General features: G+C 36.1%; 1 protein-coding gene across 7 annotated transcripts in view; it reads right to left on the bottom strand.

Moving 5' to 3' along the window:
- The window catches only part of sick (sickie), a 461,315-nt gene that overhangs the window by 185,680 nt on the left and 248,588 nt on the right, over nucleotides 1-27,047 (bottom strand). For all 7 annotated transcript variants that reach the window (XM_069838099.1, XM_069838098.1, XM_069838100.1 and 4 more), the window contains 3 exons: nucleotides 26,234-26,415; nucleotides 23,765-23,876; nucleotides 430-1,348 (listed from right to left, as the gene is read on the bottom strand). In XM_069838099.1, coding sequence (XP_069694200.1) covers nucleotides 430-1,348; nucleotides 23,765-23,876; nucleotides 26,234-26,415 — 1,213 coding nt within the window. The remainder of the gene's footprint in view (nucleotides 1-429; nucleotides 1,349-23,764; nucleotides 23,877-26,233; nucleotides 26,416-27,047) is intronic.

The raw sequence follows: 27,047 nt of genomic DNA on the forward strand, positions 1-27,047 counted from the left end.
TACGAGCAAATGCTGGGTAACTATCGGTGCTGGACCCCGGACTCATTTCACCGGCATTATCACCTTCATCTCATTCAGACGCTAAATAACCTATGCTGTTGATAAAGCGTCGTAAAATAACCTACTAAAATAAAATATATATATATACGTATAGGTACCCCAGTTTAGCAATGTAGAAGTTAAATATTTTGTTCTGTACTACCAGCGGATTGTTATTCAATAAGAAAACATTCAGTTCTGCCACTCTTGATAAGTAGGCTACAATGGGCTATCGTATAGAAAATACTAATTCAGATTTGGTAGGCCTACCATTATGAAGATGAGAAAAATTAAATTTTAACAGGAAAAATGTTGCAATTAAAGTACAATTAGAATGTTTTTTAAAATTAGATAGGCTATTCAGTGTCGACAACCTTGAAGAATAAATACCTTATCCAAACTATCGAAGGTGGTCTCAATCTTCCTGGAGACAGGCTTGCCCATCTCGCTCCCACTCTCTGAGCTGGGTCTGTAGATAACGCTGCTGTCTGAAGAATTGGAGTTGGACTGTCCAGTGGAGTTGGAATAGCTGGATTCGCTCATGCTGGAACTGTTCTCACTCGCCGTCACACTGGGCATCGGGGACACTAGGGCCACACTAATGCTTCCACCCATATCACTCTCCCGAGGAGCACCGAGATGTTTTTGACGGGGCAACCCCTCCCTGTGCACAACTACCTGTTTCATCGGACTTGCCACTTGATTGCGTTCCTCTTTGGCTGGCTTGCTGGTACCTTTCACAGCAGCTGTGGGTTTAGGTATACTGCTTCCTGGACCTCCACCCCCTAGAGTACATGGAGGAGCAGGTGTTGCTCTCGACATATTATAGCCAGAACTACTGGAAGTTTTCACTGAAACTGACTGACCCCGTACCTTGGACGGTGCGTGGTCAGTTTTCACGTTTGAAAATTTCGCTTGTTTGGGAACATTTTCCGAATCCCCTGCTACTGTATCATACACATAATTATCACTATTCAGCATTTCTCTTCCATGCATTTTATGTTCACCATATGTCGATCGTAGAACACTGTCTTCTCTCGCTTTTTGATGTTCATGAACACTTTCACCTTTATTTTCCCGACTTATTCCACTTTTTCGCACGAACTTCGGGGACGACTTACTTGTCTGCAACTTGGCTCTACTCTTTGGCGAACCGGGACTGACGTCTTTAGATGTACCGACACCAATACCCTTCACTAATTTGTTCTTAAATCCTCGTGACAATCCCTTCGGGCATGAGTCGTCACTGCTGTGGTGTCTGAATGACAGTGCGGGATCAGCATCCAATTTCTCATCTTGGGGTGCAGAACTGAAAATAAAATATAAAAATACCACTGTTACCCAGATACAAGCGGATATAAATTTGCTGTCAATTACCAATTTTGAATAGTACTGGCAAGGGCATAAACAAAGTCATATTGCTATTGGGGAACACTTTTCCAATACTTTGACAGCAGTGTTCTTCGCAAGCGCCGACTAGAGTAGAATGAATCTATGAAAACAAGGTGCACAATGCACAGACTCTATTTATTAATTACCGTGCATTTAGAATGCAATACGTTGTGCTAGGACATTGCAGACGGATACCAGTAAAATGCACGAGCACAAACGTGCTGTTACTCAACCCGCATTTATATTTTTGACGCACAGGACGTAAGCATGCATGATCAGGGTTGGGTCACATTCACTAAAAGCAGTCTATGAATCACTGAAGCAGTGAATATCAGTACAGCCAACATATTTATACTTAATTTAACAAGCACGTATTGATCTATGTGACATAACTAATTTTTATGACATTTCAACTTCTATTATGTTATATTATTATGGCCTTAAACCTGTACAAGCTGCACTTAAATTCCAACACATACAAAGAACAACTCCAAATGAAGAAAAGACAACGAAATCAGCTGAGCCTCGTGCGAGGCTACGACAACATGGTTCCCCGCTATCTAGCGGAACTGTTACGAACGACTTGGTTCGTTTAAGCGAGAGGTTGCAGCTGTCAAAACTGATGTAAATTTTGAGCTTGGGAGAACATAGGCCTACAAGTTAAAAATAATATTTTTGTTCCAGTATAATAAAATGTCAATGAAATCGTAAGTAAAATCTTGAGAACGTAGTGAAGTATTCGGTATGTTTACTGCTACTTTATTAAATCGTGTCACGTATAATATCCACAATGTTAATAAAATTATAATAAATTACATTGTACTGTAACTTGGGTGAGAGTCACTTATGATAAAGAGGCGTTGCAATAGAATTACCATGCTATTTTAGTCATAATAATTTCCTCGGTGGTTTTTTAATACAGTATGACATGGAGAAATTTATAGTGTAAAGCAGGGTTTCTCAACCTTTTAAAGACTGTGAACACCACCCACACGCGATACTGAGTGAACGAGCGTCCATCGCTGTGGAATAACGGTTAACGCGTCTGTCCGTGAAACGAGCGGGCCCGGGTTCAAATCCTGGTTGGGTTTCTTTTCCGGGGGGTTTCCCCTCAACCAATTGAAGCAGAATTGCTGGGTAACTTTCGGTGTTGGACCCCGGTCTCATTTCGCCATCATTAATTCACATATCATCATCATCATCATTAATACCGTAGTCCGGGTTCAGTTCACAGTGCAGCGTGCTGTACTTGTACAATAGTGCGGCTGTTAGACTACCCAATCATCCACAGAATAGGAGTGGGAAGCATAATAAGCTTCAGGATGCAGTGCAAGCCTTCTGGTCCCTCCTCCATACAAGAGAGAAAAAAAAGGGAGCGAGCACCATGAAATCGAATAGGTTTAATAGGACTTTACATAAATATTAATTTGAGAAAAATTCGTTCCGGCACCGGGAATCAAATCCTGGTCCTCTCAGCTGTGCGCGCTGAGCGCTCTTTCCATACCGGGACACGATCCACGGTGCCGGCCGAACTCGTCCATTGTATTGTATTATCAGGAGCGCTCAGCGCGCACAGCTGATTCCCGGTATAACAGAACGAATTTTTCTCAAATTAATAGATATTTACAGTATGGCTACTTAAGACTGGTTCACAATAAATCGGTAACGAAAACTACAACAAGAACGATAACGGAAATATTGTTAAAATAAATGTATTTAAATGTCAGCATTCACAATTAACTATATTTTAACATTATTTCCGTTCTCGTTGTCGTTTCCGTTCCCGGTTTATTGTGAATCAGCCTTTATAGTCATTGATTATTCAATGAAGATATTCATATAAGAATATATAAATAAAAAAGCAAATACATTTTTAAAACACTCACCAGGGTAATGATAACCTTGAATTTGAATGCTACTCACAATTTTAGCGATGTTCAAGGAGAAACAGTCTTGCATATTCAGTTAATCGTGATCGTGTTTTGTTCTTGAGGTATTTCATAAGTGAGAATTTTTTTTCCAATAGATTGGTTGACCCTAATGTAGCCAGACATTTGAAAGGAATAATCCGCATTATTTGGAATCTTTTTGTATGTTCTGCCTCCCCCCCCCCGCCCGCCCCCAAAGGCTATGAATTTTAAATTTTAAAACAAATATTTCAGCGCTAAGAAGGATTGAAAATCTATCAATTGAAGTTCCTCGCGAGCAGCCATATTATTCTCTTTACTCGCATAACGAGAGCACCAATTAATTCCATTAAAAGAGCACCATGGTGCTCGCGAGCTCCAGGTTGGAAAGGCCTGGTGTATAGTCATAAACTGCAGCGCTAGGAGAGAAGTAAAACGGTTATTCAAAGACGGCCCCAAACTTGTCATTTTAAAATTTTACAGGAGGAACGAAATATCCTAATATTAATTGTGACACAAAGTTAATTCTTTAACGTCATATGAAGGGGTGGGAAAGATATAATCCTAAATCACACACACACACACACACACAACATTTTACAGGAGAACGTATTAAAAGTCCAATGATATTAGGTGCGGTATAATAATTTCTTCAGCGTATACCTACATCATTTGTGTAAATTTTATAGTATTTTAATAGTAGGCCTAGCTTCCCCATATGTGTAAGAAATAAACTCGCAAAAAAGACTATTTTTGTAAAAAGTATGGCTTTGGACTGTCTCATTCTCACCCCTTCATACACTGAAAGCACTCCCAAGAAGATGTGATATAATTTTACCATTTATGTGATTGTTCGAAATTATTTAAGGATAATATGAAAATAACAGAACTGGATCCTTCTTCTACAATACTACTATTTTGGAAATAAAACTCTTCTTAATTTTCCTGTTGTGTCCTTTTCCACCTTTGTATCCTTTCAGCGTTTCAATTTCGATGTAATTTGGAAGTTTATCTATTTTCACGAAAACTGGGTTCCGGCGGCCATTTTATGTCATGGATGTTTTGCCACACCCATCTCGCCAGCTTAGAGGGTCCAACTGATTCCATACGGATGATTTCGTTTACGGGACCCTTTTTCTACACGCAGTGGCGTAACGGAGAAAGGTTGGAACCCCCTGCAAAGTTTAATTTGGGTTCCCTAACAGAACGATTCATGTTCAACCATATGGGTTCAGTAGCATGTCTTCGACTGCGAGAAATACATATCAAATTTGATGGGATGACAGAAACTCGGAGGCATTAAAATTTGCCTGTATTATTATTACCGGTAGCAGCAGCAGCTGCAGTAGTAGCAAATTAGGCACTAAAGTAGTATTATTTCCTAGATACATCGCTGACCTCCAAAATCTGGCACACTGTAATATGTAGAATCCTTAAAGGTCATTGGAAGCGTCAAAGACGTCTACTGGGTGTTCAGTTCAAATTGTGTCATGACTCACTGTATATCGTCATGTGGCTAGCCGATGAGCCTAGAGAATTCAATCTTCCTACACTTCCGCAGAGGCGTATTACCTATGTGCCAGAGAAGTTGCCTAGCAAGTACGGCGTTCATTCTGAAGAGTACGTACCGATACGTACGGTAACGCCTGTAGTGGCAGGAATGTGAACTGTTTGGAAAGAGTACTGAGGTGAGTTTTTTTTCTTACTATCGGGATATGGGGAGAGGGTCAAGACGATTACTTACGTATTTGTTGACATTAACTTCGACGGTCAACATGGACACGGAGCATTTAATTTGTGTTGTGGAATGTTGCCGTACGCAACCGATGATAACAAATACTCTGCGTACTACTTGCCCGCGCAAAACACAGTTCGAAAGAGGTTATGGTAGCGTACAGACCGCCATCTGTTGCTACGACGTTCAAGTTATACCGTACATGTTAAGTTCAGATTGAAAGCCTTGAATAATAGGCAACTTCTCTGACATAAAAGCTGAAACTCGCTTCAAATTGCTGACTCACAACAGTGACGTCATGACACACTTCAAAATGGACACCCAGTAGTATTGTTTGAGGCAAAAGTTTCCACTACTTCACTCACGTCAGTTCTTTGTGTTCTCTCACACCCGATACTTGAAATACTGAGTCCACTATTAATCGTGCTTGTGACATAATACTACGTAAATATGTTGTTATTAATTTTAATTTTGAAAAGGATCGCTCAGCTGACGCAACAGTTACAGGCAGAGAGAGAAATAAAATGAAAGCAGTGCAAACTCTGATATACTTGACTCTAAAGCGTAATTTTCGATTAGCAAGAGCTGTGCCAATTCTCGAACTGACGTTTTGTCTTTTATGTCGTTTTTAATGCACTTTTGAAGCACTGTAACTGAAATGAGAAATCTTCTGTTAAGTCTTCAACGTACTGTATTGATAAATGTTGTGCTTTGCTATTCAATTCTTCGTCTTTTGCAATAGAGAGAAACTGTAGAGTTAGTGCCGGTGCACTGAACTGATCACTTAAACATTTCAAAGAATTGAACATAATTTTGATTTGAATAACAATCATACTTAGTGCCATGTTAAATACATTTACTTTAAAATATTTTCAGGATCTGACAGACGTTTATCTTGAGCCAGTTCATCAAAATGCCTCTTAGTTTTGCGAAATCTCTTGTTTTCAAAATTTGGCGTCAACTCCCCATTGTTTTGCAAGAGACATGTTGGATAACAATGCTTCCTGGAAATTATTTCTATAGCCATTTAGCAAATTCGCAGCGGTTTGTAGTATCATTGAAGTTCGGGAAAGATGAAGGTCGTTAGATTGCAGTAATTGTTATACCAACTTAACAGCTTCAAGTATTTTGGAATGCAAGACAACTTGAAAAACAAATTCAAATTTTTTCATTTGTTTTTAAGAGCACTGGCTTCATTACAGTCGTTGGTATTTTTTTATTCTAACACTATTATTATAGTTATCTGTGCATTTCAAACTGGCGGCTCAAGGTCAAGCAATGGACAGCATTTGCCACGTGTGCTTACCCCAATCCTGGACCATTCTCAACTAAAATTAGCTGGGACAATCGGAATTACCGGTGTTTCAGTTCACAGTTTTCAATTCAGTGACTCGTGCGTGGCTTGTACTTTTGTACGTTTGTACATGACTTTGATCCGTCAGTTCGAAATGCACATACAATAGTGCCTTCATAACATCTAAATAACCATGGTTTAGAGCTTTTATTGTGTCGAATCTTGATGACTAGCGTGTAGGACAAAGCTTTTTTAAAGAGTAAGAAGTTAGTAAGTAGCCTAATAACATTTTCCATCGCTTTGTACTCTGACTGAAAAAGTTTCAACTATATTAAAAAAATCTTATTTTCAGATACATTTGTAACGGTGTCATTTAGAATTAGATTCAAATTGTGTGCGGCGCAGTGAATGTATTTAGTTGTTTTCTGTTTTTGTTCAATTCTTGCTTTTACTTCTTAATAAGTCCCGGACATATTCACTGCACCGTCATAACTTTGGCCACGGCATTTGGCTAATGAGATAGGCCTACACTTTTCAGCCATTGAATTTAGAATTTCGGCTTTCAATGACACAGCAGTATGGTCTTTTATTTCTTTGAATCCTAAAAAGTTTTAATTTAGTTTTATTTCATAAGGTTTTCCAGAAGAATCTTAAACTATATGAACATATCTGAAAATTTTACTTATAGTAATTGACCTTTTTGCTCACATCTTGTGTAGTATCCATAATAAAATTATAGAAAAAAATTGTGCAGACTTGATTTCATTCACGATTGCATTCTCTACTTTCTGTGATAACAGCTGAATTAATTTATTTTCTATTTTTGGACTGAGGTATTTTTCAGATGCTTTCGGTCCATGTGCATAATGATGTTGGCTTAATACCGGATCATATTTAAACAATAAGTCCACAGTAGCTAAAAAATGTTCACTTGAGCTTTCCCCAACTCTTCTTTATGACCTCGTAAAGCTAGATTAGATACTGATAATGTGATGATGACATTATGTGATTAAGAATTTGTTCCCATATGTTAATTTCTTTCTTTAATTCACATTCCAGATTAGAATCTACCGCTTCTTTTCTTTTTCAGACATTATGAACAACACATACCTCCATATGGGAATGAGACAATTCGTGTGTTAAAATTGTTTTTGATAAGCCCTGCCAATCACGAACGCCTTTTATCCAGGCAAATTGAAAAGATGCTGAACTCCGTTAGCAAATAACCAGTATGGCTCACAATAAAAGTCTCCTTTCCTAGAATAACATAACTATTCTCTTGTCATTTTTAACCCAGATTTTGTTAATTTTCATAGTAATTTATGGAGAAACATCTATTTTTTTGCTTAGGATCTTTCGAAAATGGATCTTGGGTTTACAAGGCTCATGCCCTATAATAAACTTCTTTGTCTGGTCATTTAAAATGTGTGAAAAATTAGTACGATCAGTAAGAAATTCTTCTCTAGTACCAGTAGTATCATCAAAAGAAGTGCTTACAATCTGCTGTGCGCTATTACTTCCATTCTCAATTTCAGTAGAAATATCAGGCTTACCCCTATCAAGATTCGCACACCACGAATAAGATAAGCCACTTGAAATTTAGCTGTCACTAACCGACAGAGATAAAATGTAAGATCTGTAGAACATTGATTCAATGCTAAGTGGGCGTATAGGAACCGAGGGATGTGTTTTTGTTTTGGTGAACTTCAAGACAATGCTAACTCATTTAAAGTTTGTGTGACTGTAGCCTATATAGCTATATTTTCGTTTGGGTTTACTTTGTTTATAGTTTGATTGTTTCTATTATTGTATTTGTATTTCTGGTGTTGTGGAAGTTGGCACACTGAAGTCCGTCGTTACCTGAACACGGAACTCCCTCGCCGTTGGATTGGGCGATGCGCTGAAGATGACTGAGCGTTGTTACCAACGAGTTAGATACTATAGAGAGGCAGAAGACCTTTGATAAGCGCTCCCTGCGGAGGCCAACAGTACTATGGACCATTCCCTACAAAACATGGCGGTCTATAGTAAAATAAAATAAATTATTATATTTTTCGGATACATCAATATTTAATTTAAACATTTCGCTATAGGTTTTGTAAAAAGCTGATTTATGAATGAAAAAGTAATAATTAAGACTTTAAAATTTCCAAAAAAGTCTCATTCCCTCGGATTTAAATGAAATGTACCGCAAATCATAATATTCGTTTCTGGATAATTAAACCCTCTCAATACAGGTACCATTGCCCCAGAGAATTATAAGATAAGACGGACTGAGCATAAGCGAAATATCTGTATTAATAGGTTTGTACCATCAAGAGTTTAGTATTTATTGTGTTTATAGGGCCAACTCCAATTTTATTTTTATTAATGCGTAGGGCTCTTTTTGTTAACAAAGAGGAAAGTTAGCACTTGCATCACACACAATTTGTCATTATTGTGTCAAATGTAAGAACAGTTTTATTCTGCAAAAGTCTCTGCCTAGTTGCGAGACACGTGTGAGATCAATATTTGTTTCAAATTATATTAGAGTACACGATGTCTCCATCACGCGATAAGAAGTGTAGCTAGCTGTGGCTCCTGTTGTTTCTGAAAACAATGTTAATCGTAAGTATCTTATCGTTTCAATAAATGTGGTGAGTTATGATCATGAGTAACTTTATATTAGTATCATTCTTTAATTATTATGTTGCATGCTAAGAGGTTATTTGTAGTTTTAATAATTGCAGCTTTCAAAGGTATCTGTGTTAATTCCAATTTCAAATGAATTTTTCTCAATAACTTAATTATTGGATTTTTTTTTTATTTTCGCCACTACCTTCCCTATATTTTACTCCTATTAGTTACATACGTCGTCTCTCTTGAAATCACCTGGTGAGCACTGAATTAGCTACATGAGTTCATATTAGGTTAGATTAGCTGTAAGGTAATTAAATTTGTGACGAAGCCAAAAAATTATTTATTTTTCTTCTGCCGAATACATTCATTCGTCTTTAGGTGCTTTGCTTTGGTTGCATTGAGTATAGCTTGTCATTTAATATCTGGGCTATATTTAGTGAAACTAATAAAAACATAGGCCTACAGCTTTATAAAACGTAAAGTTTTGTGTGTATTTTACTTTTTACTTATTAACATAGTCTTAATATGTAACTCAATTCACAATAATACTAACTTCATCACAGTCATTTCCTACAACATCCGAGCAACGCCCCTTTGTTTTGACTAAGCAAAATATGGCGGACCAATGTTCAATTGTCTTCAACTTTCAGAGGTCTTCTGCCTCTCTATAGTATCTAGCTCGTTGGTTGTTACAGTGCCCTCCTAGATCTCCCGATCTAACGGTCTGTGACTTTTTTCTCTGGGGATGTGTAAAATACATATTGTAGGTGCCACCACTACCAGCAACTTTGGTTGAGTTCAAGGATCGCAATACAGATGCATTTACAACCATTACCGGGGATATCCTTCTGCGCGTATAGGACGAACTTCAATATCACATCGATGTGTGTCGTGTAACGAGAGGAAGCCACATCGAACACTTGTGAAAGTGTGGCCGAAACTTGGGCAGTTTCTGTTTATTTTGATGTATCATACATTATTATAAGTGTTATATTTTTCTTTATGTAGTCTCTTAAAACTGATGAATAATTTGAAATAGCTCTGTATTTTGAGAGTAATGAATACTAGTGAACTCGTAAAAGATCAAGAAAAGAGTAGTAGGAACTGTCTAATGGTTCTGAATTAGATTAATATCGAGGCATCAAACGAAGGTGTTAATATAGGAATTATATGATGGTGGAACCACAGTCTAATATATACAGTCACGAAGCTCAATACGTAGTAAATATGCATCCATAGATAGTTGCTAACCACTAGGGTCGCTAATATCGCCTCATTACAGACAATGCGAAATAGTACCGGCACAGTCTATTGTTCCTAGCACCCTCACAACTCAAGCTTCGTGACTGTATATACTAGACTGTGGTGGAACTAAGCTGTTATAGCAAATAGCGAACTGAATAACGAATAGGCTATAGAAGTAAACTGGTATAAACAGAAGGTATTATGTGAACTAGTGAATAAATAATGAATAGCAAAAGAAAGGTAGGATAAGTATTAAATAGACGATAGACTGAGCAGTAAAAGGAGAGATAGATAATAGGAATAGGGTATTTTTAATAAAGTGTATACTCTAAATAAGTGTTATTGTAATGACTAATGATTGTTAATGGTGCTACAGTATACGTGAAATCCACCATTACATGTAAGAAATGCTGTGACGAAATATATATCATATATCTATATCTGTATCCATTTATCTATCTATTCATTTACGTATCTATTTATAAAAAGAGAAAGAAGTACACCATTGGACATATTGCCATATATTCTAATTGCTTAATTAAACAAGAAAACAGAATACCATAACATTTAGTAAAATTATTATGTATGGTTTTCAAAATAGTGTTTAATAAATTTGAATGAATCTTATGTACTGTACAATATACTGTCGCAGTGCAGGAGATCCCCATCCCTAACGGGCATAACAAACGAACGAAAACGAAGCAAGAGCATCATCGATTCCACTCAAGAAGAATATCTAGCACTTTTTATGTTTATGTGCCATACGTAAAACAGTAATCTTCGTGTTGCTTATTTGTGTCTTTAATTTCTATTGTTCTGGACATCGTGACGTAACATAGATGTATTCATCATCCAGAATAGTGAGTTGCTGACAAGATCTGCCTATTCGTCGGAAAGATAAGTCATTGCTTGAAATTGCTGCCTCGCGCTCTTCAAGTATTCAGAACCAACCTGAATATGAAATGAAGATCTTACTCATCTACTAAGAAAGGCATGCAGGCTCCGCTCGCCTACGACTTTCCTGAGAAGTGTGTTTAGCGTAGGGCGAATTCGAAAAATGAAGTCAGATTTCTCGTTATCTCGTCTCGTTGAAGCGAATAAAATGACTGAGACATTGAGAAGTCATAAAATTCAAATTTTCGCAAATATTTCTATCAATGGATATTATTGTCAGTCAGAAAGGTGACACTGGATGATAACATTTCTCATTAAAAGGAACATTTTGCAGAGGAACAACTCCAGAATGAACGCGAAAACATCGACGAAATCACTATTTATGCTTTCTCATTCTACTGCACGTAAATAATAGTAACTGTTATGAAGCTCAAAATATATATATATATATATATATATATATATATATATATATATATATATATATATCGTGAAGATGACACACAAACTTTATGCGGTTCGCAACAATTCAGTAACTTCATAATTTCCTAAAAATATTTCTATTTATAGTTTACTTTCTGAAACTATAATTAAAAATTTATGTACGGTATAAATGAAATCACTTTACTGTGCACCCAAATTAGATAAATATTCGTTTTTATGGGTTTAAATATATAGGACAAGTAAAATATCTTACTTAATCTATAAATTTCATGTTTTAACTTAATACATACAATAAATTTTGCACAAATTCACACGGTGTAATTATTCGTATTCTACAATCACTTCCAACATCTTTCTTTATACGAAATTTGAGATTTAGTACCGTTAGAGATATAGTAAATGGCAATGTGGTACATCCAATTTTCAGCAGTAGAGTACTGTAAAAGAATATGTGAAGCGGGAGTTGTAAAATAATATTAAATTATAAACATTCACCCCCGCATACCGAGGGTTCTCTAGGCCCAGTGATGGTTACTATAATTTAAGACGAAACTAATCTATTTCGATTAACTAATGTCGGGTATCTCCCTCACAAAACTCCTTGAACTCATTCTAGCTTTCGAGAATAAAGATCCGCATCGACTGCATGTCTGTTTGAAGCAAACTCCCAGTGAATCACAAAGTCAAAATTCCACCGAACACGTAAGTTTTAATATTACTTTCGGTGGCATAGATGACACGTTTTCAATGCTATCTACGTCTCAGGCCACAAACTTTTCAAAAGCACCTCGTATCGCAGTACTCCATTGTTTTAATTCCCAATATGCTCAGTCACAATAAGATAGCAGTGTATTATAATAATAAATGATTGAAAGAATTTGTTTTGTCCTTTAAATATGCAGAGATTTGATCCGAACAAATGTAAGTTTTGGTTCTATAAAAAAAAAATTGCAATGTTACCTATGTATTTATATATAGTAGTAAGGAAACTCGACCATTTTTCTTGCCAGACGAACAAGCGCGCGCATACAGTTAGCGGTGCAAGCGGTAGATAACTAACACTAATAGGTACGGGAAAAGTTAGCAGTTTATATGTTACGAGCTTAAATTACCCGGCGTGGCCCGGGTTTTAAATTTTGGTCTATTTCTAAATAAACTGTTTGTTAAACTTATCGGAGACCTCGGCAATGGAACTATATAAAACCAAAACGAACCATATTTACTTATGTTTTCTCCTCCCTAGTGACGAATATTAAAGAAAGTGCCACTAATATCAAAGAAACTGACTAATCGAAATAATTCCATCTCACCTATGAATAGAGTTTTATATGCTACAGGGATATTTAAGATATTTAACATTGTGATTGATGATAATACTTATCGTACCACGGCATTATGCATTATTAAGTCTTTCTGCCCACAATATATTTAATTTCCTTCAAGGCCAAACTACAATCTGTAACACATGGATTCTATCAAATACATGGATTTCAGGGTGTTTTGCAGTAACGGAGACTATGCTCATCAGAATTCACTCTCCTGGAGAAGGCAATGTAGAACACTACCACAACAGAAAATCATATTTTTCTATAAACGGCCAAGTCATTAGTGACCATAACTTATTAATAAGAGACGGGTTAACAGTAGCAGTAAAATAGGCTCTATATTATTATTGCAATATTATAATATTGTAATATTATCACAAATATTACTATAACTTATAATAATTGTTTAAAATCTAATGGCTATAATAGCAATACGTGGGATAAAAACATCTTCTTCTTTCGTTTTTCCAGTTAATATTGCCACTCATATTACGTTTCGCACGAGTTTTTGACACAAATTCTTGTTAGTGCATAATTCTGGTGAGTCAATATTTCGCAATAGTAGGTCTACTATGGCTATTCAATATTAAGTAAATTATGTGGTAGCAATCCTTGTAGTTTGAAAGAATTCTAGAATTCAATTGGATAAAACAGTCTGCTCACTATCTACAAAACTGCATCGAGGAATTCATAATACGGTCCTGGACTGCGTAAAGATACTTATTGCATGAATTATCTAGTTTTAGCCTTCATGATGTGTAACAACAATGTAATTTAATTTCGTGTTAAAATTTCCAAGGCCTCGTGAAAGTCTATGTTGAATACAACAGACAATAATAAAGAACAATTGACTGTAGAAGATTTTGCATTTTAATATAATACATGAATATTTGATCTATTTATTTTTATTTTTTATATATTTAATTAATTTAACTTCCATTTGCACAATTTTAATGTAGCTATGTTCTTCTTCTCCTGGTTACGAAGGTTAAATGTGCAAACTTTGGCGCATATCGGTCAAAGCGTGTAGATTTGTATAGAGAACAATCACATACATACATACATACATACATACATACATACATACATACATACATACATACATACATACATACATACATACATACATACATACATACATACATACATACATACCCACATTCAATTTTATATATTAAGATAATATAGGAGTGAAATATTTATTAGGAGAATGAGGATTTCTAAAGGACCCTATTTTTCCGCTGTAAATTGCAGTAACAACAAAGGACAAAACCCAGAATTGCATTTTTTCACTTTCCCGAAAGATCCAGAGAAGTAAAGACAAAAATCTATACATTAGGCCTACTAGGCCTATTAGTTTAAACTTGGCATGTGTTCCTAACGTAGTTAAGTTTCGAGTTTTTATCTTTTAATTTCGTTTAATTTTTATGTTAAATTCTGTTGTATGATTTCAGATGTAAAAATGAGTTATAAATAGTCGGCGAGACAACCTACTACAAAAAGATTTAAATATTTGAGTGCAAATTGCCGTCTATGCATGAAACAATTCGAGAACAGCCAGTTTATGAATTTTAATAATAATAATTCAGCAATTAAAATTGCTATACCTTTTATTCACAAGGGCAAGTTTTGGTTAAGGTCGAATCAGTGATAGGTAGATTAGGTTAGTTTAGGCCTTTGGTATGCTTTAAAAACAAGGGCACATTCTTAGACAAGGCATAGCCCCTAAGCTAAGCTAACTTAACTTGTCACTGATTCGACCTTACGAAAGCTTTCTTTTTCTCTGTGATCAATAAAGAAACGCACGGAAATGAGATGTATGTGCCGACCCTCACTGCCGCCTACCCCTTCCACCTCAACGGAGTGATCCTGCCTGTCCGTATCTCTCCGTCGCCCCCCCCCCCATTTTCACTAACTTTCGACGCTAATTTTGGATATGAAACATGCGTCAATTTTTTTCTTTACTGTATCTGTGCCTCGTCCAGGACCCAGGGCCGGTTTTTCGGGTGAAGCTCGTGAAGCGGCGCTTCACCTGTTTAGTAAGCGCAACTTCACTTATTTACAAGTATTTTAATATTTTATTTTATTTCACTTCATTTTTGTCTTTTACGTTCCGCTTTGTGATATGTTCTGCACTTAGGTATTCTGCATTATGGAACACTAGTCCCATTGTCACTACTGGTTGGCGCAGAGTGGGGAAGGGTGACAATTGCAGCTATATCCCTCTTTCAGAGGTAGAGCTTCTCAATTTGCGGATTTGTTTACGGGTAACCATGACAACGAAGTCTTGTAAGATTTCTATAGAGCCTGTCTGCGAGGGTACTTGAATCGCTGACAAAACATTTCTCTTGTAGCTGGAAACATTCTTGTAGCCTCCTGGCTTGGTTCTTTTGAAAGGAAAATAACGGCACGCGAATACAATGAGATAAAATTCCTTGTCTTTCACAGTGTTCACACTTCTTTGTACCTGTTAATTTCAGTTTGTGAGGCGTGTGAATAGAGTGACTGTGTTATGTCTTGTTGCTAAAGCGATATATTAGAAGATTAAGTTAACTAAGCAGTTATTTATTTTAGTGATAGTTTTATAATTGTTTTTGAAAGTGATCACTCAAATATGTTTATTAACAACGAGGAATATATCCTATAAACGATATAGTGTGTAGTGTGTTACAGACACCATTTTCGCGATGGACCGAAGGTGATGAAAGAGATTTATTGTTACCGGGAAACCACCGGCGTGGCTCAGTCGGTTGAGGCGCTTACCTACCGGTCTGAAGTTGCGCTCGGGCGCGGGTTCTATCCTCCCTTGGGCTGATTACCTGGTTGGGTGTTTTTCGAGGTTTTCCCCAACTGTAAGGTGAATGTCAGGTAATCTGTGGCGAATCTTCGGCCTCATCTCGCTATCACCAATCTCATCGACGCTAAATAACCTCGTAGTTGATACAGCGTCGTTAAATAACCGACTAAAGTAAAAAGAATTGTTAGCGGGGAAACGAACACTTGTTATTAATATATCGGCAAAAAATCTGAAAAGGAACGGTGCGAGATCTTACACCAAACATTTTAAAAGTGCGTGGTACAGTGAATATCAGTGGCTGTGCGGTAGTTCTTATTTGGAAAAAATTTTTTGTTGGCCCTGTTTGTTAGTTGGAATAAAAAAATCGGCATGGAACTCGGATGGATTTTGTGAAAACAGATGAAGTTTGCCAGTTTTTTTTTTTTTTTTTTTTTTTTAAGCTAAAGAAAGCGGTGAATTTTCAGGGCGGAAATATGTTAAGCTGTCAGAAGGTGAACTTTTTCAGAAGTACACACAATTATTTTTGAAATACGTGACGTCATTTTTATGCAAGTTAACACTAGATATCAAGACGTTGAAGAGTTTTAGTTTTGCTCTTTTGCCAATACTTCTAAAATTTCTTCAGTATTCGAATATTTTTCCTTCTAATGCTCTTGCCACTCTACAAAAGACTTTCCCAAATTTGTTAAAAGTAAGTCGTTTGAAAACAGTACTATAACTTCTTTGTGCAGATCATGAGTACCAGAACATTTCCGCTGATACAAGCACTAAAACGTGTAAGAGAAAACAAAGACGTATCGAACAAACCTATAAGTTTAGGTTCTTTTCCCTATTGTGACATTACCGTCAACAAAACTTTTCAGTGGAGCGAAGTTTTACTGCACTTGACCGCATAAAGACAAATCTTCGCAATTCAATGGCACAAGGGAGATTAACGTCATTGGCGTGCATCTCAATTCATAAGGAATTCTACATGATCTGATTGAGAGGCAGCCATTTCATGACGACATCATTGACAAATTCATTCGTAGAGACAGACGAATCGATTTAATCTACAAAAATAGGTAAGTACATCATGTCCCTCAATTAAAGAGCTTCACCAACTTTTCAGGTTGCGAGCCGTCCCTTGAAATTATTCAAATCTGCTTTACAGGGAGCTTTACCTGAAAGACTAGATTTGCATAATATATACGTCACTGTGTACGTTAACAGAAAACCACAATTCCAAGTCACACAGAGATTGTGTGCACTCGATGTGGGTCTCTGGCATTTCGTCAGCCCAAGCGAGTTGTGTGGATATAAAGGGAAAAGTTGAGACGGTGTCGGGTGGAGTTCCCGGGTAGCTCAGTTGGTAGAGCGCTGGTACTTTCAACCAGAGGTCCCGGGATCGATACCTGGCCCCGGAACAATTTTTCCCTTGAAATTATTCAAATCTGCTTTACAGAGAGCTTTACCTGAAAGACTAGATTTGCATAATATAACATGTTGTCAACTAAAGCAGTAAAGATCATAAGGTGTTTTAATAATTATATAAAATTACAAGAGTACATGCGCAACATAATATTATACTGTTTATGTATTGTTTTGGAATTAGTTCATAATAGGTTTATTCTAGCAAGCAATTCAGAACGAGTTCCGAACTAATACCGAACTTCTTTCGACGCATGTACCAGTTGTGTACGGTGTCAGAACTAGTTCGGGATTTTATATTGTTGGAACGTGTCTTGAACTGTTCTTTCAAGATATCAAGACCTTCGGAGTTTCTTCTCATATTAAAATTATATTCATCTTCCTAACTTAATTCGTCATAAAATGTATCACTATCACCTTCCAAGTCACTCATGATCGACTATTTTTTTTTATTTTAACCTGCCTAGTCTCGAAGCATTTTAACCGTCACTTCAAATTAAACTATCTGCGCATGCGTCAACAGTTCAGAATTCCCAGTTATGCTCTTAATTGAGAACCAATTTCACTCGTTCCGAACGAGTTCTGAAGCACGTTGGAACAGGGAACTGGGAGTTCAGTATCGGTTCGGAATCAGTTCCAGACTTGTTGGAACACACATTGGGCTACTGCGCATAAGCAGGCAGTTCACAATCGATTCGGAACCGTGCTGGAACAAACCTAATGATTTCTGTCTACACTAAGTTATAAGTGTAATCGAATTATTTTTTTTGGACCTGGTGATAAGATCCGCTGATACTTCTGAAGTCATTATCGCACTTCATAACAACGATATAATAATATGTACTTGCCAATGGAAAAGCTATGTTTACGGCGCAAGCAGACTTTATCGTTCTTGCGTTCCTGTAAGTGTGGGCAAACTAAAAGAATATTTGACATTAAATACAATTCTCGTATAATGTTTAACGTTATAGGTCTACATTAGCTACTGAAATGAACAATGTACGAGGTTCGTTCCGAAAATAATGCCTTCTATTTATTTTCACGCAAACTACAACTGTATATAGGCACAGAGAGCATAACAATATAGTTAAATAGAGCAAGATTTCAGTTACATACACTTATTTTTCCACATTGTTACCACTATTCGTTATGCACTTTTTCCAGCGATGAACAAGAGCCTGTATGGCGCACTTGTAAAAATCTGAAGCAGTAGAGGCAAGCCACTTTCTTAAAGATGCGATGACAGCATATTTATGTGGAAAATGTTGCCCACATAGTTCATTTTGCATAGGCTCAAAAAGTTGGAAGCCTGAAGGCACTAAATCTGGACTACATGGTGGGTGTAGTAGGACAGTCCACCCAAATTATGTAGTGTGCTCGATAGTCACAAAACATATGGGGCCTGGCGTTATTGTTATTGTGTTGTAAACGAAAGTTTGTGTTCTTCGGCCTGACTCTGGAAATTCTGGCTTTCAATTTAGCCAGAACTGACAGTTTATTCAGGCTGCAGGACATACAAAAGAATCACACTCCGCCTATTTTCGCTACTGAAGCTTTATAGTTTATAGTGGCAGTGCAAAGTATTTGAACAGTGAAATGTTTTTGAAGTGTTAGTGAAATCAGGATAGAATCAGTGAAATATGTCGTAGTTCCAGTGCAGTGAGTGAGTTGACAGCGAAATGAGTGTAATGTTGAAAGGTACTTGTGCAGATATGAACATATCATACTCGTGGGTTTTAGTTCGAACATAGGTTTAAGGTACAAATTAGATTTACTTTAAATGTTATTTTAACTGATCGTGCTTCATTTAATTTAGGATGTTCCCTATTATTATTATTATTATTATTATTATTATTATTATTATTATTATTATTATTATTATTATTATTATTATTATTATTATTAATTATTGTTAGTATTAATTATTAGTAGTATTATTAATTGTGTTTATTATTGTCTTTATTGAGTGTAATTAGTTACCACTGCCACCGGGTATATACCCATTGCAGTGTGAATAAATACATACACATATACACTGTTGAAACGCACTACCCACCATCTCACCGCGATTGCATCCACTGTATCATCTCCGTAAATCTTTAACAAGCTTCGATAGATGTCAATGAGTGAAATTTGTTCTGGAGTAAGGAATTCAATAACACACCTCTGTTTCTTATGCACCTCTATGTCAGATGTCATTTTGGTAGATTGCCCTTCTGCAACCATTTTTCGCACTACAACCAAACTGACAGGGCATTAGCGTGAAGATTCAACCTTCACTACAACGCCACCAACATCTGACTCTGACGTTATAGGTCAACACAAAAAAAAAAAAATAGAATGCATTAATCTTGGAACGACCCTCGTAGAAAAAAATACAAATGAAAATTTATATACAAATGAAGGGAGAAGTGTTGGTAGATTACCGAAATTTAGACGGTAGAACAAGTCGAACAGCTTAATGTTATATTTGTATAATTCGTAAGTATAATATTTGATTATGTCGAACTCCTTAATAACGTCCTTTGTCCGAAGAACGAAATTAGTTACCAATACGTAAAAAGCAATTTTATGAATAGTAGATGATGAAGATTGCTCCAAGGTAGTAGAAAGACGGAAATAGGCAAAATTGAAATTCTTACAGGATCCAGTCCAGGCGAATAGAGATAATTATTTCAATGAAAGACGGGAAGCAAATCGTACACTTACAAATAAAAAGAGAGATTACTTGAAGAAAAAATTAAATGCGATAGAAACAAATAGTAAGAATAAAGACATCAGAGATTTATATAAGGGCATAACGGAATTTAAGAACGGATATAAGGCAAGGGTAAACGTGATCAAGGATGAGGATGGTGACTTGCTTGCAGACTCTCATTCAATCCTGAAGAAATGGAAAAGCTATTATGGGTAACTACTAAATGCACACGGCCAAATAGAAATGATCGGGACGAAATTCAAATACAAACTGTTGAGCCATGTATACCAGAACCCACACTTTCTGAAGTCGAAATTGCGATAGAAAATCTGAAGAAGTACATGTCTCCAGGTATCGATCAAATTCCAGCAGAATTAATGCAAGGGGGTGGAAGCGAATTATCTAGCGAAATTTATAAGCTTGTACTTTCTACTTGGGAAAAGGAAATTGTACCAGAACAATGGAAGGAGTCCATAATCCTACCTATCTTTAAGATGGGAGGACAAGACTAACTGTAATAACATTCGAGGAATATCACTTTTGTCGACGTCGTACAAGATTTTGTCCAATATTGTTTTGAGAAGATTAACTCCATATATAGATGAAATTATCATCAGTGCGGTTTTAGGCGTAATAGGTCGAATATTGATAAGATTTTTTGTATTCGTTATATTTTAGCCATTAACATTTTCATTACAACTAATAACGAACATTTCACAAGCATCAATGTGAAATACACAACGAGCTAGCACTCGATAGAAATACGACACAGTCCGAAGTCGACCATGGACAGTCTATTGTTTGTAGTTGCTAACCGCTTGGAGCGCTTTATCACGAGATTTGCAAAAAAACACCTCAAGCTTCGCGACTGTATATAGTAGACTGTGCTTGTACGTACACACGTAAACTGAGCAATGATACCAAGAGAGGGAGGTATGTTCTGCGGACAGTATATCTACACCGCTTGAAGGTCAGGAGTCACAGGGATTCATGAATTCTTCTTTGCCTAGCAATTTTATAGAATATGCTATTAGGAAAGTCCAGGATAACAGAGAGGGATTGGAATTGAACGGGTTACATCAGCTGCTTGTCTATGCTAATGACGTGAATATATTAGAGAAAATCCACAAACTATTAGGGAAAACATGGGAATTTTACTTGAAGCAAGTAAAGAGATGGGTTGGAAGTAAATCCCGAGAAGACAAAGTATATGATTATGTCTCGTGACCAGAACATAGTACGAAATGGAAATATAAAAATTGGAGATTTAGCCTTTGAAGAGGAGGAAAAATTCAAATATCTTGGTTCACCGGTAACATAATATATAAATGATACTCGGGAAGAAATTAAATGCGGAATAAATATGGGAAATGCGTGTTATTATTCGTTTGAGAAGCTTTTGTCATCCAGTCTGCTGTCAAAAAGCTGAAAAAGTTAGAATTTGTAGAACACTTATATTACCGGTTGTTCTGTATGATTCTGAAACGTGGAGTCTTAATTTGAGAGAGGAACAGAGGTTAAGGGTCTTTACGAATAGTTGCTTAGGAAAATATTTGGGGCTAAGAGGAATGAAATTACAGAAGAATAGAGAAAGTTACATAACGCAGAACTGCACGCATTGTATTTTTCATCTGATATAATTAGGAACATTAAATCCAGACGTTTGAGATGGCCAGGGCAGGTAGCACGTATGGACGAATCCAGAAATGCACGAAGTGTTTGTTGGGAGGCCGGAGAAGAAAAGATCTTCGGGAAGCCGAGACGTAGATGGGAGGATAATATTAAAATGGATTTGAGGAATATGATTGTAAAGATTGGATTAATCTTGCTCAGGATAGGGAGTAATGGCGGGCTCATGTGAGGGCGGCAATGAACATCCGGGTTCCTTAAAGCCGTAAGTAAGATAATGACTATTCTATTCATTAATAGCACGTAAAAACTTGAAAATAGCCAGAAAGTGTGTAGAAATAGAGAATGCTTTATAATGACGCTTCCCTCACGCCTCGAGCTCAGAGGCATTTACTGTTATACTCCTCAAATATTTGCCGCGAAAACCAGTAGCGGCCGATGACATTATTATTATTATTATTATTATTATTATTATTATTATTATTATTATTATTATTATTAACGAAAAGTAACAAAATGTTAGTCACCAAATTAGCAGCTGTGCTGTGAGTTTATTCCAGTAACTGTTTCAATGTCATGAAGCAATGCGTATTTTGCTCAGCTGAAGAAACATTTGTTTAAATTCTCTGAAAATATTTTTCACGTCGCTGAAGCTCTCAGGAGACTACATTACTTTTTTTCAACAGCAAAAGCACGACTCGCAGAAAAGTTTATTTCGCTCCAGATTACCACATAAACATTTATGTTTCCCAAACCAGGAATTATAGAAAGCTCGCGTTTGAAGATTTTATTCCCAAAAAATTGTCAGTGATGGTGTAGGTCTGTCTTTATTTAAAACTTTCCTTCTTTCAATATTATTTATTATCGAAAAAGGAAACTCTAATAATTAATTAATTAATTAATTAATTAATTAATTAATTAATCGTTATTGCTCGCATTTGTGTCGGTTTCCATTTTCCCAAAACACATAACATCACAGGACCACACTCACTACTGTACTAGTTGTGAAGACAATAGTACAACAACCTCGCATTAAGTCATAAACTGAGACATGGGGGGAGAGAACATTGTGCGAGTTCGTGCCTGCTAGACAGCGAGAATTTTTATGTTATTTATGTTATGTGACGAGCCATCACCATTGCTACTGTCACCTCATCACACCCTTGAGACCAGCATTGGCTAGAGACCGATGGATGGGAAAAGTGAAAGATGAGGGATCGGTGAGAACTGGCTAGCAAACGAGGCAGAAGAATTGTGCTTCAGTTAACAGCTTTCCATGCACAACCTCAAAGCCAGCGTAAACATAAGAAATGTGTAAGTCAGATCCGACCAGAACGGCCAGAAGGTATCAGGTCTCAGGCAAAAATTTTTCTGAAAGACAGCAGAGTTTTCAAATGTTTCTACAACGTTATATGTATCATTCAAATAACTAATATGTTACATAAAACAAAACATTTGAGTTTAATTAAGCAACGTAACTGAGACCCGGCCTCACTTGCCTCAGCCACTGGCGAAAACGGCCGCCGTTATTTCGCTATTGTCTATCCAACTCAAAAATGAAACCTAATGTCAATAAATGTGCTGTGATGTCTCATGATTGGCTGTCAACTACAGTAGGCCTACATCTCGTGGTGTAAAAGAACTTCACATTTTATCGTTTATTTTTAGTTTTCTAAATAAGATTTAAAATAATAAAGTCTAAGTTAAATCATTTATACTTCAATTTCAAATATATTTACCATAATATTACAACATTAATAACTCTATAAACCACTACTCGTTAATAGATATATTTAAACGCCGCCTCTAGAGTGACGTCATTCAGAAGGTAAGGTATCACAATTGGTAGTCTACATTATGGTTGAGTGCGGAGTAGTTCAGAGTTTTCTAGTCAAATATAAAAGAGTTGAAGATCTAACGAGTGGAAAGAAAGCTATTGTTTTCAATGTTTTTAATACTTTCCTAAACGCCAATGAGACACCTACCATCTTGTTCTCACCTCACAGCAAGGCTTCATACAGTTTCACTTTTGTAATAAACTTCTAATAATATAATATTTTATTTGAGTGTTCATCAGGTAAACTAACTTGTAAATCGCGAGTCGAACAAGTCCAGTAGTACAAAACAATGCCTTCAAAAAGAGGTGTTGCATACCGAAAGAGCATTTTCAATATAAGGAACATCGAAATTACACATTTTCATGAAAATATAAAGAACTTTTATACGGTAACAGAAAATATTATATTCCAGAAGGTTATTTTCACATTGTGCAAATGTTTAGCCTGTAGTATAATAAAAATCACTATAACAATTCGAGATTAAAATATGTAGCCTACCTGGGGCAGGGCTTGACGTCGCTACAGAGACTGGTGGATGAATCGCTCCTCTCTGAACGGGCGGAGCTGAACCCACTAGAACTGGAAGTTCGCTTGGACACGTTTGTGCCACCTGTAACAGCGATGGAGTTGTGGTGAAAAACAAAGGTTACTACTGCAATTCAAACGGCGAGTAGGCCTACTATTTACGCAATTCTTTACAGACAGAACATTGATTTGAAACAATATAAAACAGCGACGAAAAGATGTCACACGCAGCGCTGTATATAAACAGACAAGCAAATAAATGAATAAATAGGTAAATAAATGAATGGGTGGATGAGTGGGTGAATAGGTAGGTAGCTGGATGGATTGATGGGATAAATAAATAAATAAATAAATAAATAAATAAATAAATAAATAAATAAATAAATAAATAAATAAATAAATAAATAAATAAATAAATAAATAAAATACATGCAAGACAAATATACATCAAGAAGAAAAAGTGGGTCTACATGGTTTTGCAAAGAGGTAAATAATAGGCTAATTAATCCATAAAATATGCTTTAGAGTGTTAGTTGGGAGACCTGAGGAAAAAAGACCTTCGGGGAGGCAGAGACGTAGACGGGAGGATAATATTAAAATGTATTTGAGGAAGTTGCTATATGATGCTAGGGACTGGATTAATCTTGATCAGGAATAAGGATCGATGGCGCGTTTATGTGAGGGTGGCAGTGAACCTCTGGGTTCCTTGAAAGCCATTTGTAAGTAAGTAAGGTAAATAATAAATAATGAATAAAATAATCAAATGAAAAAACAAAATTTCATATTTTAAGCGAGCACTCACTCACCCTTGCTAAAATATAAACTATTATATAAAACGATAATTAAAACACCTATATACGTAAACAAACAGAGATATGAATGCTAAATAATAAATACAAACCAACTAATAAAATAAATTACATTAAATAAATATATACAAATAATTATTCTAAAGACATAACAGGCCAATGAGACCTAATATCTGGATGATGATGATGATGATGATGATGGACGATGAGAACATTAATTCTTTAATGTAAGATATAAATTAAAATCAGTTCTGAAAATTATGACTACACCGAGTATTTGAATGTTTTTTAATGATACGTCATATTGAAGAAGCATCGTTGCGTTTCGAATAAATAATAATTAAATAAGACCAATTGTATTTTTCATATTGTGCATACTTCAACAGTTTGGTGAAAAGTAAACATTTTAATTTAATATTGCATATAATTGCCTATTTTCCCATTTTTTCACACATTTTTAAGAAGAAACTTTGAAAAGGTCCTTGAAGGGAGAGGGATAATTAATTGCCACAACCACGTTCAAGGAATTCATTATTCATTGGGATAGCCAAACGTTCCAATATGTTTGGTTGCTTAAGCGCTTAGTTTGAGCCAGCTTTAAAGAAAAAGAAGAGAAACAGCTTATTAACACAAGGTACATTATTAACAGTTCAGAAACAGACGACTACGGAAAACAGACTTTAAATTACAGCGAATGTCTATACGGTGCAGGGCTCTGATTAACCTGGTCTGCAGGAATGCCTGGAATTCCTAGTAGCACACTACTTGTTCCTGCCCAAGGCCATTGAAAAACTGGAGACTAGGGGTCTACCTCTCCTTAACTTCTTGGCGATAACTGAAAATATAGAAGTAAGCCTGAAAGGAGCGTGGAGATATTCTCTAAAATAAAATTCATCATAGTGCGCCAGAAAATTAGTGGTCTAAGTCAATTGCAGAAAGTCTGTATTGAAGGGACAGATGAACTCTTGGCTTAGTACTGGGGATCATAAGTTTATCCCATCACATCTTGTGATGCTGAACGTTCATTTTCAGCATGCAGGCTTGTATTAACTGGATAAAAGGCATTTCTTCACAAAAGGAAACCTGAAAAACCTTTAGGCCTATAGTTTACTGCCATGGTTTACATGGCAGAAACATTGGCATTAATACAAATTAAGTTATTTGATATTTGTTGCAAGAATATTTTGAAAGTAAGAATATAATTCAAAGTTATCTAGATATTTCATTAAAAGTGCAGTAAAGTGTTCCATAGTCAGTTTATTTTTAAATTTTTGGTGAATATTTAAGTACATATTTCCAAGGTCATTGGTGCATATCGATGGTCTTGAACAGCAACCTCATATGTAAAAAAGAAGAGGAAAAAGAAATTGAATAAAACAAGATTTCATTTGATCCCTTTCAAAAAGTTCATCCCGAATCTTCTTCAAACACATCTTATGTTAAAGCATGGACATAAACTTTAGAAGAAGAAATTTAAATACTCTCCTATGTCGTACACTTGTACATTATCAAATCATTAAAATGTTTTTTCGCTATCTTGTAAAATTGAATATTTTGGCATACGAGGTTGCTGTTCAACACCATCGATATATTTCCATCCTCTGCAAACCACATGAGCGCAGGGCATGCTCACCTCCTTTGGCGCGGCCGCTACCTCCACCTCCTCCGCCGCCACTGCCCTTGTCTTTATAAGAGAAGAGCTTAAGGCTGCCTAACACGCTGTTCTTCTCGGTACTCGCTCGCTGAGAGACGCTGCTCCCACGGGGTGACGAGGGACTTGTCGTGGTGCTCGAAGACGGAGTGCCACTTCGTACCCTGCCACAGTGAATTTCAATCCATAATCTAAGTATTTTTTAAGACTATTAACAAAAAACAAAACTGACGATTTGGGCAAAGATTTTCATATAACATATTATTGTGAAATATGTTCATAAATACGTAGAATCAATCTCTGAAATATCTAACAACATCAGTACCAGTGAAAAAAAAAAAAAAAAAAACATAATTAGAATTGTGCATTTATAATGATTTTAACTTCGACCGAATAAAATCATTCTTCAGATGGTGTCTTTATAATTAAATAAAAAACAGTTCCGAATTTCTACAATCAAGTAATGTAATTTATTTACAATGGATTCTCGAGATGAGATATCTACTCAGGATTTCTATCCCTTTCTTTAATAGCTAATGAAAATATAAAATGTAAAATTCGCAAATTTTGACCCACTAAAATGCTATTTTTAGGTCATTGTTAAAACTGATTTTGAAGCTATTATACCGTTTGTATTTCGTATGTTCCAAAGACGTTTCCACTTCAATCTTTCGCAATCCATTTTATTTGTTGTGCGAAAAAATTTTCGGTAACCGCACTTGTAAGCTCTATTTACTGTTCTTTGAAATTCTTGTAGCGTAGTCACAGGTTAATGTATACAGAATGGATCCATTTT

Source organism: Periplaneta americana, chromosome 10 (assembly GCF_040183065.1).
Source record: "Periplaneta americana isolate PAMFEO1 chromosome 10, P.americana_PAMFEO1_priV1, whole genome shotgun sequence".
Lineage (NCBI taxonomy): Eukaryota > Metazoa > Arthropoda > Insecta > Blattodea > Blattidae > Periplaneta > Periplaneta americana.